This window comes from Mustela putorius, unplaced genomic scaffold (genome assembly GCF_011764305.1).
Source record: "Mustela putorius furo isolate JIRA1106 unplaced genomic scaffold, ASM1176430v1.1 tig00000198_pilon_pilon_pilon, whole genome shotgun sequence".
NCBI lineage: Eukaryota > Metazoa > Chordata > Mammalia > Carnivora > Mustelidae > Mustela > Mustela putorius.
The window spans coordinates 4851821-4868695 of NW_025421311.1; the positions used below are offsets into that span (position 1 = coordinate 4851821).

Consider the following 16875-nt stretch of genomic DNA (forward strand, 5'->3'; position numbering starts at 1 on the left):
AAAAAGACATGGAAGATATTAGAGAATCCCTTTCTGGAGAAATAAAAGAAATAAAATCTAACCAAACTGAAATTTTAAAAAGCTAGTAATGAGGTGCAATCAAAAATGAAGGCTCTTACTGCTAGGATAAATGAGGTAGAAGAGAGAATTAGTGATACAGAAAACCAAATGATGGAGAATAAAGAAGCTGCAAAAGACAGACAAACAACTCTGGACCATTAGAGAATTCTGAGAGATAAGTGATACCATCATAAAATGAAAAAATATTAGAAAAATTGGGATTCCAGAAGATGATGATGGGGGGGCAGAAGGTACACTGGAGCAAATTATAGTAGAATATTTCCCTAATATGGCAAAGGGAACAAGCATCAAAACCCAGAAAGCATAGAGAACCCCCTCAAAATCAGTAAAAATAGGTCCATATCCTGTCATCTAATAGTAAAACTTACAAGTCCTAGTGACAAAGAGAAAATCCTGAAAGCAGCTCAGGACAAGAGGTCTATAACATACAACTGTAGAAATATTAGATTGGCAGCAGACTTATCCACAGCGACCTGGCAGGCCAGAAAAAGACTGGCATGATATGGGGCGCCTGGGTGGCTCAGTGGGTTAAAGCCTCTGCCTTCGGCTCAGGTCATGATCCCAGCGTCCTGGGATCAAGCCCCGCATCGGGCTCTCTGCTCAGCGGGGAGCCTGCTTCCTCCTCTCTCTCTGCCTGCCTCTCTGCCTACTTGTGCTCTCTGTCTGTCAAATAAATAAATAAAATCTTTAAAAAAAAAAAAAAAAGACTGGCATGATATATTCAGAGCACTAACAACAAAAATATGCAGCCAAGAATACTATATCCAACTAGGCTGCCATGGAAAATAGATGGAGAGATAAAAAGATTCCAGGACAAACAAAAATTAAAAGAATTTGCAAACATCAAACCAGCCCCTCAAGAAATACTGAAAGGGGTCCTCTAAGCAAAGAGAGAGCCTAAAAGTAGTAGACCAGAAAGGAACAGAGACAATATATAGTAAAAGTCACCTTACAAGCAATACAACGGCACTAAATTCATATCTTTCAATAGTTACCCTCAATGTAAATTGACTAATTTCCCCATCAAAGACACAGAGTATCAGAATGGATTAAAAAACAAGATCCATCAATATGCTGTCTATAAGAAACTCATTTTAAACCCAAAGACACCTCCAGATTTAAAGTGAGGGGGTGGAAAACAATTGACCATGCTAATGAATATCAAAAGAAAGCTGGGGTGGCAATCCTTATATCAGATAAATTAGATTTTAAGCCAAAGACTATAAGAGATAAGGAAGGACATTATATCATACTTAAAGGGTCCAACAAGAAGACCTAACAATTTTAAATGTCTATGCCCCTAATATGGGAGCAGTCAATTATATAAAACAATTAAAAACAAAATTTTTTAAAAAATCAACATATATTATCAACAATAATATAATAGTAGGGGACTTTAACACTTTAACACCTCCCCCTCACTGAAATGGACAGATCATCTATGAAAAGATCAATAAGGAAATACAGGCGTTAAATGACACACTGGCCCAGATGAAAATCACAGATATATTCAGAACATTCCACCCCAAGGCAACAGAATACACATTCTTCTCTAGTGCACATAAAACGTTCTACACAATAAATTACATCCTGGGTCAGAAATCAGGTCTCAACTGGTACCAAAACACTGGGATCATTCCCTGCATATTTTCAGACCACAATGCTCTGAAGCTAGAATTAAATCACAAGAAGAAAGTTGGAAAGAACTCAAATACATGGAGGCTAAAGAGCACTCTACTGAAGAATGAATGCGTCAACCAGGAAATTAAAGAATTGAAAAAATTCATGGAAACAAATGAAAATGAAAACAACTGTTCAAAAATCCGTGGGACACAGCAAAGGCAGTCCTGAAAGGAAAGTATATAGCGATACAAGCCTTTCTCAAGAAACAAGAAAGGTCTCGGGTACACAACCTAACCCTACACCTAAAGGAGCTGAAGAAAGAACAGCAAAGAACCCTAAACCAAGCAGGAGAAGAGAAATAATAAAGATCAGAGCAGAAATCAATGAAATAAAAACCAAAACAGTAGAACAAATCAACAAAACTAGGAACTGGTTCTTTGAAAGAATTAAGATTGATAAACCCCTGGCCAGACTTACCAAAAAGAAAAGAGAAAGGATCCAAATTACTAAAATCATGAATGAAAGGGGAGAGATCACAACCAACACCAAAGAAAATCAAACAATTATAAGAACATATTAGGAACAACTATACAACACTAAATTTGACAATCTGGAAGAAATGGATGCATTCCTGGAGACAAATAAATTACCAAAACTGAACCAGGAAAAATTAGAAAACCTGAACAGACCCATAACCAGTAAGGAGACTGAAACAGTCATCAAAAATCTCCCAACAAACAAGAGCCCAGAGCCAGACAGATGACTTCCTGGGTGAATTCTACCAAACATTTAAAGAAGAATTAATACCTATTCTCCTGAAACTATTCCAAACAACAGAAATGGAAGGAAAACTTCCAAATTCACTTATGAGGCCAGCATTACCTTGATCCTAAAACCAAAGACCCAACCAAAAAGGAGAATTACAGACCCTTATCAATATCCTTGATGAACACGGATGTGAAAATGGTCACCAAAATACTAACCAGTAGGAGCCAACAGTACATTAAAAGGATTATTCACCATGACAAAGTGAGATTTATTCCTGGGCTGCAAGGTTGGTTCAACATCCACAAATCAATCAATGTGATACAATACATTAATAAAAGAAAAACAAGAACCATATGATACTCTCAAAAGATGCTGAAAAAGTATTTGACAAAGTACAGCATCCATTCCTGATCAAAACTCTTCAAAGTGTAGGGATAGAGGGTATATACCTCAATATCATCAGAGCTATCTATGAAAACCCACAGTGAATATCATTCTCAATGAGGAAAAACTGGGAGCTTTTCCCCTAAGGTCAGGAACACGGCAGGGATATCCACTATCACCACTGCTATTCAACATACTACTAGAAATCTAGCCTTGGCAATCAGACAACAAAAAGAAATTAAAGGTATCGGAATGGGCAAAGAAGTCAAACTCTCACTCTTTGCAGATGATGATACTTTATGTGAAAAACCCAAAAGACTCCACTCCAAAACTTCTAGAACTCATACAGGAATTCAGTAAAGTGTGAAGATATAAAATCAATGCACAGAAATCAGCTGCATTTCTATACACCAAAACAAGACAGAAGAAAGAGAAATTAAGGAGTCAATCCAATTTACAACTGCATGCAAAACCATAAGATACCTAGGAATAAATCTAACCAAAGAGGCAAAGAATCTGTACCCAGAAAACTATAAAGTACTCATGAAAGAAATTGAAGAAGACACAAAGAAATGGAAAAACATGCCATGCTTATGGATTGGAAGAACAAATATGTGAAAACATCTATGCTACCTAAATCAATCTACATATTTAATGCAATCCCTATCAAAATACCATACATCAAATAAATGGAACAAATAATCCTAAAATTTATATGAAACTAGAAAAAACCCTGAATAGCCAGAGGAATGTTGAAAAAGAAAGCCAAAGTTGTTGGCACCACAATTCCAGACTTCAAGCTCTATTACAAAGCTGTAATCATCAAGACAGTATGCTACTGGCACAAAAACAGACACATAGATCAATGGAACAGAATAGAGAGCCCAGAAATAGACCCTCAACTCTACGGTCAACTAATCTTCAACAAAGCAGGAAAGAATGTCCTATAGAAAAAAGACAGTCTCTTCAACAAATGGTACTGGGAAAATTGGACAGCCACATGCAGAAAAATGAAACTGGACCATTTCCCTATGCCACACACAAAAATAGACTCCAAATGAATGAAAGACCTCAATATGAAACAGGAATCCATCAAAATCCTTGAGGACAACACTGGCAGCAACCTCTCCGACCTCAGCCACAGCAACTTTTTCCTAGACACATCACCAAAGGCAAGGGAAGCAAGGGCAAAAATGAACTATTGGGACTTCATCAAGATCAAAAGCTTTTGCACAGCAAAGGAAACAGTTAACAAAACCAAAACACAACAGACAGAATGGGAGAAGATATTCACAAATGACATATAAGATAAAGGGCTAGTATCCAAAATCTATAACAAACTTATCAAACTCAACACCCAAAGAACAAATAATCCAATCAAGAAATGGGCAGAGGACAGGAACAGACATTTCTGCAAAGAAGACATCCAGATGGGCAACAGACAAATGTAAAAGGGCTCCACATCATCCGGCATCAGGGAATTCAGGGAAATGGCCAAAAGACACATGAAAAAGTGCCTCACGTCACTGGGCATCAGGGAAATAGAAATCAAAACCACAATGAGATACCACCTCACGCCAGTCAGAATGGCTAAAATTAACAAGTCAGGAAAAGACAGATTTTGGCAAGGATGCAGAGAAAGGGGACTCCTCCCACACTGTTGGTGGAAATGCAACCTGGTGCAGCTGCTCTGGAAAACAACATGGAGGTTCCTCAAAAAGTTGAAAATAGAGCTACCTATGACCCAGCAATCACACGACTGGGTATTTACCCTAAAAATGCAAATGTAGTAATTGGAAAGGAAGCATGCACCCGAATGTTGATAGCAGCAATGTCCACAATCGCCAAACTATGGAAAGAACCTAGATGTCCATCAACAGATGAATGGGTAAAGAAGATGTGGTGTATATATATAGATAGATAGATAGATAGATGGGGGGGTGGAATACTATGCAGCCATCAAAAGAAATGAAATCTTGCCATTTGCAACAACGTGGATGGAACTAGAGGGTATTATGCTGAGCAAAATAAGTCAATCAGAGAAAGACAATTATCATATGATCTCTCTGATATGAAGAAATTGAGAGGCAGGGCAGGGGATTGTGGGGGTTAGGGAAGGAAAAAGTGAAACAAGATGGGATCAGGAGGGAGACAAACCACAAGAGACTCAATCTCAAAAAACAAACTGAGGGTTAGGGTTGCTGGGGGGTGGGCGGCAGGGATAGAGTAGTTGGGTTATAGGCATTGGGGAGGGTGTGTGCCATGGTGAATACTGTGAAATGTGTAAGCCTGATGATTCACAGACCCGTACCCCTGGGGCAAATAATACATTATATGTTAATAAAAATTTTTTTTAATTTTAAAAACTTAAAAAAAAGAAAGAATGTCTAGGGATTGTGCATAGTAAAGCAACCAAATCCTTTCAAGGGACCACAGAATTAAAAGCTTCATCACTGAGCCATGGAAGCCAACTCAAATTCCTCCTCCCTTCTACCTTCATTCACTCCTTTGGTTCATGACTTCTTGTCATGCCAGACTAAAAAGAACACCAATATTATGAGAATGATATGTTGAGAAACACTGACCTAAGTTGTTAGAAATTTCTGTAATTTTCTCCTGTCACTCACAATCTACAGCCACACCTTCCTCCTCTTTAACACTTCCACCCCAGGCTGATCCTTCTGTTTGTAGGAGGACACTGGATCCTACATTCATCCACTGTAACCTTGGGATCTTGCTCAATTATGCCATCTATCATCTCTCTTCTAACATGAATACTCTTTTCCATGAACATATAAATATATTCAAGTGTCTGTACCTTAAAAGAAAAAAAGGAGAGAGAAAGGAGGTCCTTCACTTAACACGTCTCTCTCATACTTTCCATCTCTACCATCATATGACCCATAATCATAACTTAGTCTATGAAATCTGGCTAATAAATCCTCTTTTTCAATGATAATATTCTTAATTAAATTGCCAAGACCTCTACTATTTCTATCCAAAGGCACAACTTTGTCATTTTACCTGACTCTTCCCTTTTTTTGAGAACTTTACTCTTCCCATCACTCTCAGTATGCAAGCTTCAAGATTCAATCAAGAGGATAATGACGTATGCCAAACTCCAACCAAAGCTCACAAGTTTTAAGAAGATAACTGGAATCCCAGGGCACCTAGCTGGCTCAGTCGGTTAAGCCACTGCCTTCGGCTCAGGTCATGATCCCAGGTCCTGGGATCGAGTTCCGCATCAGGCTCCTTGTCCAGCAGGGAGCCTGCTTCTCTCTCTGCCTCTGCCTGTGACTCTGCCTGCTTGTGATCTCTCTCTGACAATAAATAAATAAATCTTTAAAAAAAAAAAATCTTTGAAAAAAAGAAGATAACTGGAATCCCAAGAGACCTTTAAAAGCAGCAACTTTCACCATCATGAAATTTGTACTCCTACATCTTTTGGGGGGGGGTGCATTTTCTAACAGGAATTAAATTGTTTATTAGTAGATAAAAAGTAGATAAGGATGAATTAGATGATATACAAGAATTCCAAACTTCTCTGACACTAATATCTCCAACACACTTCACAGAACAGTAATAGGTATCAAATAAAGACATTCATATGAGTCATGGGGCACACAAAGAACTAAGTGAACACAAAGAACGTATTATTTCATCTTGTTAATACCACAGCAGAGACACTAACTAGCAGCAAACAGCCTGTAATAGACTCCTTCTTACTTTCTCTAAGCATTTACAACAATGTACAAATACTCTGAAAGAAACATTGCCATGACATCTGCAATTATCCTATAAAAGGAAAAAAGTACAAGTATTTCTCATTTTCCAGGATTACTGGTAAATTTCAGAAGTCCTCTTCATAATTAATTTCTAAAAAGCAAACCCATTTTCCCATTAAAATATCTTCTCTTTACAGCACACACCCAACTCCAGCTGAAAACTGTTGAGGAAGAGGTAATTTAAAAAGCCTCACCCCAATAACATTTCAGAAACCTGAGGATATTGCAATTATTCTTTGCCTGCTGGCAGTGTTCACAGATCTCCTCCTTTTAGTTATTCATTTCTTACCACTTGTTCTCAAATTTTCTCCCCGTCCAAGGATCCCATGCCTTATATTCAAAACCTTCAGAACCTGCCATCCTTCTCCTGTCCTTCTGGGCTACCACAGCAAACTCTGCCAAGAATAATATCCAAAGGCTAAAATAGTATATAAGACAGGTTAATTCCTGTTATCAACTTTTTAAAATCTAAATTAAGAACATCACACTATTTTTTGTTCATATTGCAAACTAGAATAGTTTGCAATCTTGAAAATAGTTTCAAAATCTTGAAAATACATAGCTGATATATTTTCCAACAAACAAAATTATACACAAAGACATTTTATTTCTAAGAATAAAAACGTTTAAAGATCTTGAGCACAAGGACCATTTCTAGAGGATGTTTTCTGCCTGCATAAGATAACTGCAGGGCATAAACAGGACAAAGGAAAAGAATGAGGTATCTAATGACAGTAAGAATGAATGAAAGAAGGATGAAAAAGTGAAACACGAAGAAAATGCAACTTTAACAGTGATGAAAGCACTGTACTTCATGAAAACTATAAAGAGCTCTCATAGAGAACTGCAAAAGTAACCACAAGAAATGACTAGTTAGAAAAAATAAAATAAAAATAAGGTTACAGAAATATGCCAAATTTCACCCACATTTAAGAAATGGAAATCAGGAACAACTCTGTTTCTGAAGTATGTACCCAACAAAGATTAAAAAGTTCAATAATGGGGGCGCCTGGGTGGCTCAGTGGGTTAAAGCCGCTGCCTTCGGCTCAGATCATGATCCCAGGGTCCTGGGATCGAGCCCCACATCGGGCTCTCTGCTCAGCAGGGAGCCTGCTTCTTCCTCTCTCTCTGCCTACTTGTGATCTCTGCCTGTCAAATAAATAAATAAAATCTTAAAAAAAAAAAGTTCAATAATGCTGTTGGCAAGGAAAAGAAAAGTCATTCTTATATTTGACTGATAAGAGAGTAAACTGATTAATATAACAAAATATATAAATAAAACTTCTACTGCTTGGAAATTATTTTGCAGCTAGATTTAATTAGTGTGCACAGACACACATTATACGACTATTCACTGCAGCATTACTGTAAGCAGGACAGATTAGAAACAACCTAAGTCCATCAACAGGAGACCAAGGAGAAACACTAACTTCGATCTACATTTTTAACAGAATATAAAAGAGCCTTTAAAAAGTACATACACCGGGGGCACCTGGGTGGTTCAGTGGGTTAAAGCCTCTGCCTTCGGCTCAGGTCATGATCCCAGGATCCTGGGATTGAGCCCCGCATTGGGCTCTCTGCTCACCAGGGAGCCTGTTTCACCCTCTCTCTCTCTCTCTGCCTGACTCTCTGCCTACTTGTGATCTCTATCAAATAAATAAATAAATAAATCTTAAAAAAAAAATTTTTTTTTAAAAAAAAGTACATACACGGGCACCTGGGTGGCTCAGTGGGTTAAACCTGCCTTCAGCTCAGGTCATGATCCCAAGGTCCTGGGATCAAGCCCCACATCAGGCTCTCTGCTCAGCGGGGAGCCTGTTTCCCTTCCTCCCTCTATGCCTGCCTCTCTGCCTACTTGTGATCTCTGTCTGCCAAATAAATAAGTAAAAATCTTTTTAAAAAAATAAATAAAAATAAAAATAAAAAGTACATACATAAAAGCCGAAGTCAAAAGATCTTTAAGATATACTGATGGAGGAGGGGGAAGAAGACTCAGAGTAATATATACATTGTGAAGCTCCATAACTTAAATATCTAATTACATTTTTTATATGTAATAATATGCATTATCTCTCGTAAAACGTCACAATCCCAGAAAATGGCTAAGTGTTACATACAATTGCCAGACTAAAAACATGGCACTCAGTCAAATTTGAATTTCAGGTAAACAAAAAAAATTTTTTAGTGTAATTCTGTGCAAATACTGCAAGGGATATGCTTCCCTTTATTTGCTAAATCTGATAAATGAGTACGGTAACACTCCACAAGGTACAATCTCAAGTGCTTCAGTTTCCTCATCTGGAAAATGGAGGATTTACACTACTTTCTTCTAGTTCTAAAAGCAGTTTTATGATTTTTCCCCCTACTTCTAAAATTCACTAGTTCAAAGCTCCCTAGAATTCTAGCATTTTATAAAGAATTCAGCATATACCTACAATAATGTTCCCACAAACTAACAGCATCTCACAATCCTTCACTGACTCTTTCTAGTCCCTGAAAATAGGCGTTCTTACATCCTTCTTTGGTCTCTTACTTCACAACACTCACAGAGGCTGAGGAATTTTTCTGTCTTTCACATATATGTAGACAATTTCTAGACTGTTCTTTCCTTTTCCAGGGAATTATGGAATTCATGGAAAGCTTCACACCATGCGAAACATCAAAATAACAAACCTAACAAAAACACTGCCTTCCGGGATGTCTGGGTGTCTCAGACACTTAAGCATTCAACTCTAGATTTCAGCTCAGGTCATGATCTCAGGGTCGTAAGATGGAGCCCTACATCAGGCTCTGCACTCAATGGGGAGTTTGTTTGGGATTGTCTCTCTCCCACTGTCCCTCTCCCTGCTTGTGTTCTATCTCTAAAAATAAATAAGTCTTAAAAAAAAAAAAAAATATATATATATATATATATATATAAAGTAATGGATCCCACTCAACCTCCTGCTCTACTGACCCAGCCTGTAGGTAAAATGAACAGGTTCAAGATAACACCAATCAATATCACCTATTTTCCTAATTACCTAATTACATATATATGTAAATACATATGTATATCTATATATATCTCTTCTAGTGAGTGCCTATATTATAGTAGCTCTACAAGAAACTTACAACTTAAATACAACCTACAAATATGGAACTAGATGAAATACTGACTGTAAGACTATTTCTCGTACAGCTGCAGTCACAGAAGTCAAGATGTGCAGAGTGCCCAAATGTTGGGACAACCCTGACGATAAAAGAAATTAAGAGCCTCATCCTACCAACAGGTGGCAACAAGAAATAGTCTACCTTTCAGAATACCTGGAGTAAAGCCTGGGCAATTACATATGTAAACAGTCTTAGATATTCTCTAATCCCTGTCATGTTTATCCAGTCAATACAACTAGATCTCTCCTTTGGTTTCCTGGGAACAAAGCCCTGACTTGAACCAGAGCCCATGTGAGTGGAGCTCCCATCACTCAGTGCAGGTTTTGCCAACTTCCTGCCACTGAAAGCTATACCCGGTGCTTTATAATCCACGGCATCAGACGAAATTGTTAACAGAAACAATTTACCAGACTCATGACCCCAAACTACAATGCTGATACCTATTACTGCCACTACTGAATTCTATTATTTCCTAAAACCTCTTCCTTTAGCGTCCCATTCATTTGTTGTTATTTTTAAACATATTTTGATGATCATTCTAGTATAAGTTGATCATTATTCTTTGAACTCTTATTTTCCATTTATGGCTATCTCCAATAAGACTGGCTCCATAGCTAAATCAATTTTTCCTAGGTTTGATCCCACTCAACCTCCTGCTCTACTGACCCAGCCTGTAGGTAAGATGAACAGGTTCAAGGTAACACCAATCAATATCACCTATTTTTCTAATTACCACAGATACAACCACTACCCTATCCATATCTTCCTTTTAAAATGCTAACATCTTCAAAACCTGTCAACTGTTAAAAGGGGATTATTTCTTTCTCTGAAAAAGAGTCACCATAATTCATGCTTCCCCGCCACCGGCAGGATCCTTCATATAGCCTATTCACTTCATACGTGCGCTATGGCAGCATATTTTCCTTCAACCTCCCACACCTCCACTCGGCATACAATATTTACAATTAAGATTACACCGAACAATGGAGCGATTTCCTCTGAAAGCAATATGGTAGCAGTAAGACACTGTACCAAAATACTTCCTGTAGCATATCCATTTAAAGGGATTATGAACTCCATTTTTTAGATTGCAAAAAGGGAACAAATTTTGAGCTAACACAGCTACCAAGCACTTCTTCCATTTGTTAAATAAAACTGTGAAATGCAATGCAACCCATAAAACAAAGCTACTGATTTGTTAAATGTGCATATTTTATCTCATCCACAAAACTTAAGAAACAGAACATAACTCATATCAACTTAATAGATGATACTCTGCAATACAGCTCATTTCTTCGAATCCTTTGCAATTTACTATTCATTCATCAGTTTAAAAAACAAATGACAAAATACCTGGCAAATGGTGACTTCGTGTCCCGCAGATGCTCTTTCTTCACAGAGTCATCTCTCAGGCTTTCATCTGGTGATTTTTCTTTCATGTCTTCTGAAATGTGCCCACAGTCCACATCGCCCCTAGTTTCTAATGGTCTTGCATATGAACATTTCCGGTCTCCTGCTCTTCCGTCCGACCGGCTCCATGATAAAGAACTTTCTTCACTGTTGTCCGTGGGTTTTTGAAAACCACGACGCACAGAATCCTGAGCAACCAGTGCTGAAGAGGAACTAGAAGGTTCAAAATTTCTATTCTTGCTATGAAATGAGAGTTCATCATCAGAGGGTCTTAAAAATTTAGGTTTCTTCAGAGAAGAAAACTCTTGATTTTGCCTTGGTTTGGATTGTCTTCTACAGGTTTCAAACCTATTATCTTTTTCACCACCACTAGACTTACCTTTATTGGTGTCGTTTGCAATATCTGTTGAACTATATCTATCCCTTAAATTTTTATTATATTTTACCAAGTCTGATTTTCTAGTTTCTTGACTACTTTGTGCTTTATCTGAGTATGTTGGTTTCCTCCACCGTTCTCGTTTACAATCTTCTTTTGTGGATGCAGTTTTTTCAGCTTCTTCTAATTTCGACTGGAATATTTCCATTGACTACAAAGGAGAGAAATTAAACAAGATATATAAAATTTTAAAAGGCTCAATGACTTGTACCCCCATATGCCAATGTACCATGATATACTGTCATGTGGCACAATAAAGAAAAACCCAACAAAGGAGAGAAGAAAAGACCCATACAATCATCGTAACTGATAAGATCAGGCTTAACTGTGCCTACTCCCGATTGGTATGTTGAAGTCTTAACCCCTAGTACTCAGAACATGACTGAGTACTAACCCCTCGTACTCAGAGCATTTAGAAGTCAGGCACTTGAAAGACGTGATTAAGTTAAAAGTTCAGCTGGGCCCTAATTCAGCCTGATGGATATCCTTAAAAGAAGAAGAAATTTGGAAATACGAAGACAGAATGGAGGGGCGCCTGGGTGGCTCAGTGGGTTAAGCCGCTGCCTTCGGCTCAGGTCATGATCTCAGGGTCCTGGGATCGAGTCCCGCATCGGGCTCTCTGCTAAGCGGGGAGCCTGCTTCCCTCTCTCTCTGCCTTCCTCTCTGACTACTTGTGATTTCTCTCTGTCAAATAAATAAATAAAATCTTTAAAAAATAATAATAAGACGGGCGACAGCGGCCCGCTGCGGATTGGGACTGGAATACGTGTTGCAAATGCTCATGCTACCTGCCCTGGCCCTCCTCAGTGCCAGCAGTACCGGCTCGGCCGCTCAAGTCAACACATAAAGGAGAAAAGCCTCAAAAAAAAAAAGGAAGTTGAGGAGGAGGAGTCAAGATGGCGGAGAAGTAACAGGCTGAGACTACTTCAGCTAGCCGGAGATCAGCTAGATAGCTTATCTAAAGATTGCAAACACCTGAAAATCCATCGGCAGATCGAAGAGAAGAACAGCAATTCTGGAAACAGAAAAACAACCACTTTCTGAAAGGTAGGACCGGCGGAGAAGTGAATCCAAAGCGACGGGAAGATAGACCCCGGGGGGAGGGGCCGGCTCACGGCAAGCCGCGGAGCAACCGGGCACAAAATCAGGACTTTTAAAAGTCTGTTCCGCTGAGGGACATCGCTCCAGAGGCTACCCGGGGCAAAGCCCACACCGGGTCAGCGTGGCCTTAGGTCCTGCAGGGTCACAGAAGGATCGGGGGTGTCTGAGTGTCGCAGAGCTTGCGGGTTTTGGAACGGGAAAGCCGGATACAGAGACAGAGCCGACAGTAAGCTCGCAGCTCGGGGTGACCTTGAACTGGTCGCAGGCTCGGTGAGCTCGGAGCGCGGCCGGAGGTCAGGCAGACGGGGGTAACTGGGCGCAGTTCTCTGAGCGCGCACTGAGGAGTGCGGCCCTGGGCTCTCGGCTCCTCCAGGCCGGAGACCAGGAGGCCTCCATTTGTATTCCCGTCCTCTGGAACTCTATGGAAAGCGCTCAGGGAACAAAAGCTCCTGAAAGCAAACCCGAGCGCATTACTCACCCCGGCCCGGGTAAGGGCGGTGTAATTCCGCCTGGGGCAGACACTTGAGAATCACTACAACAGGCCCCTCCCCCAGAAGATCAAAAAGAAATCCAGCCGAGACCAAGTTCACCTACAAGGAGTGCAGTTTCAATACCAAGGAGAGCAGCAGAATTCTAGAAGAGGAGAAAGCAAAGCACGGAACTCATGGCTTTTTCCCTGTGATTTTTTTTTAGTCTTACAGTTAATTTAATTTTTTTCTTTTTCATTTTTTGTTTTTTTATTCTCTCCTTCGGGTAAAAAAATTTTTTTTAACTGTTACCTTTTTCTTTTTTAACGATTTTTTACTAGTTTATCTAATATATATATTTTTTCTTTTTTATATTTTTCTTGGTGTTTTCTTTTTTTTTAAATTCTTTTCTTTTTTTGTTTTCTCTTTTTTCTTTTTTTTTCTTTCTTCCTTTTTGAACCTCTTTTTATCCCCTTTCTCCCCCCTCACGATTTTGGATCTCTTCTAATTTGGTTAAAGCATATTTTCCTGGGGTTGTTGCCACCCTTTTAGTATTTTACTTGCCCCTTCATATACTCTTATCTGGACAAAATGACAAGACGGAAAAATTCAACACAAAAAAAAGAACAAGAGGCAGTACCGAAGGCTAGGGACCTAACCAATACAGACATTGGTAATATGTCAGATCTAGAGTTCAGAATGACAATTCTCAAGGTTCTAGCGGGGCTCGAAAAAGGCATGAAAGATATTAGAGAAACCCTCTCGAGAGATATAAAAAGCCCTTTCTGGAGAAATAAAAGAACTAAAATCTAACCAAGTTGAAATCAAAAAAGCTATTAATGAGGTGCAATCAAAAATGGAGGCTCTCACTGCTAGGATAAATGAGGCAGAAGAAAGAATTAGTGATATAGAAGACCAAATGACAGAGAATAAAGAAGCTGAGCAAAAGAGGGACAAACAGCTACTGGACCACGAGGAGAGAATTCGAGAGATAAGTGACACCATAAGACGAAACAACATTAGAATAATTGGGATTCCAGAAGAAGAAGAAAGAGAGAGGGGAGCAGAAGGTATACTAGAGAGAATTATTGGGGAGAATTTCCCCAATATGGCAAAGGGAAAGAGCATCAAAATTCAGGAGGTTCAGAGAACGCCCCTCAAAATCAATAAGAATAGGCCCACACCCCGTCACCTAATAGTAAAATTTACAAGTCTCAGTGACAAAGAGAAAATCCTGAAAGCAGCCCGGGAAAAGAAGTCTGTAACATACAATGGTAAAAATATTAGATTGGCAGCTGACTTATCCACAAAGACCTGGCAGGCCAGAAAGAGCTGGCATGATATTTTCAGAGCACTAAATGAGAAAAACATGCAGCCAAGAATACTATATCCAGCTAGGCTATCATTGAAAATAGAAGGAGAGATTAAAAGCTTCCAGGACAAACAACAACTGAAAAAATTTGCAAACACCAAACCAGCTCTACAGGAAATCTTGAAAGGGGTCCTCTAAGCAAAGAGAGAGCCTACAAGTGGTAGATCAGAAAGGAACAGAGACCATATACAGTAACAGCCACCTTACAGGCAATACAATGGCCCTAAATTCATATCTCTCAATAGTTACCCTGAATGTTAATGGGCTAAATGCCCCTGTCAAAAGACACAGGGTATCAGAATGGATAAAAAAACAAAACCCATCTATATGTTGCCTCCAAGAAACACATTTTAAGCCCGAAGACACCTCCAGATTTAAAGTGAGGGGGTGGAAAAGAATTTACCATGCTAATGGACATCAGAAGAAAGCAGGAGTGGCAATCCTTATATCAGATCAATTAGATTTTAAGCCAAAGACTATAATAAGAGATGAGGAAGGACACTATATCATACTCAAAGGGTCTGTCCAACAAGAAGATTTAACAATTTTAAATATCTATGCCCCCAACGTGGGAGCAGCCAACTATATAAACCAATTAATAACAAAATCAAAGAAACACATCAACAATAATACAATAATAGTAGGGGACTTTAACACTCCCCTCACTGAAATGGACAGATCATCCAAGCAAAAGATCAGCAAGGAAATAAAGGCCTTAAACGACACACTGGACCAGATGGACTTCACAGATATATTCAGAACATTTCATCCCAAAGCAACAGAATACACATTCTTCTCTAGTGCACATGGAACATTCTCCAGAATAGATCACATCCTCGGTCCTAAATCAGGACTCAACCGGTATCAAAAGATTGGGATCATTCCCTGCATATTTTCAGACCACAATGCTCTAAAGCTAGAACTCAACCACAAAAGGAAGTTTGAAAAGAACCAAAATACATGGAGACTAAACAGCATCCTTCTAAAGAATGAATGGGTCAACCCGGAAATTAAAGAAGAATTGAAAAAAATCATGGAAACAAATGATAATGAAAATACAACGGTTCAAAACCTGTGGGACACAACAAAGGCAGGCCTGAGAGGAGAATATATAGCGGTACAAGCCTTTCTCAAGAAACAAGAAAGGTCTCAGGTACACAATCTAACTCTACACCTAAAGGAGCTGGAGAAAGAACAAGAAAGAAACCCTAAGCCCAGCAGGAGAAGAGAAATCATAAAGATCAGAGCAGAAATCAATGAAATAGAAACCAAAAAAACAATAGAACAAATCAACGAAAGTAGGAGCTGGTTCTTTGAAAGAATTAATAAAATTGATAAACCCCTGGCCCGACTTATCAAAAAGAAAAGAGAAAGGACCCAAATAAATAAAATCATGAATGAAAGAGGAGAGATCACAACTAACACCAAAGAAATACAAACTATTATAAGAACATACTATGAGCAACTCTACAGCAATAAATTTGACAATCTGGAAGAAATGGATGCATTCCTAGAAACATATAAACTACCACAACTGAACCAGGAAGAAATAGAAAGCCTGAACAGACCCATAACCAGTAAGGAGATTGAAACAGTCATTAAAAATCTCCAAACAAACAAAAGCCCAGGGCCAGATGGCTTCCCGGGGGAATTCTACCAAACATTTAAAGAAGAACTAATTCCTATTCTCCTAAAACTGTTCCAAAAAATAGAAATGGAAAGAAAACTTCCAAAATCATTTTATGAGGCCAACATCACTTTGATCCCAAAACCAGGCAAGGATCACACCAAAAAAGAGAGCTATAGACCAATATCCTTGATGAACACAGATGCGAAAATACTCAACAAAATACTAGCCAATAGGATTCAACAGTACATTAAAAAGATTATTCACCACGACCAAGTGGGATTTATTCCAGGGCTGCAAGCTTGGTTCAACATCCGCAAATCAGTCAATGTGATACAACACATCAATAAAAGAAAGAACAATAACCATATGATACTCTCCATAGATGCTGAAAAAGCATTTGACAAAGTACAGCATCCCTTCCTGATCAAAACTCTTCAAAGTGTAGGGATAGAGGGCACATACCTCAATATCATCAAAGCCATCTATGAAAAACCCACCGCAAATATCATTCTCAATGGAGAAAAACTGAAAGCTTTTCCGCTAAGGTCAGGAACACGGCAGGGATGTCCATTATCACCACTGCTATTCAACATAGTACTAGAGGTCCTAGCCTCAGCAATCAGACAACAAAAGGAAATTAAAGGCATCCAAATCGGCAAAGAAGT

The 16875-nt window shown here is 38.9% G+C and overlaps 1 protein-coding gene across 5 annotated transcripts in view; it reads right to left on the reverse strand.

Moving 5' to 3' along the window:
* The window catches only part of CWF19L2 (CWF19 like cell cycle control factor 2), a 183575-nt gene that overhangs the window by 126863 nt on the left and 39837 nt on the right, over window positions 1-16875 (reverse strand). For all 5 annotated transcript variants that reach the window (XM_013062408.2, XM_004764420.3, XM_045077526.1 and 2 more), the window contains one exon: window positions 11148-11791. In XM_013062408.2, the coding sequence (XP_012917862.1) occupies window positions 11148-11791 (644 nt within the window). The remainder of the gene's footprint in view (window positions 1-11147; window positions 11792-16875) is intronic.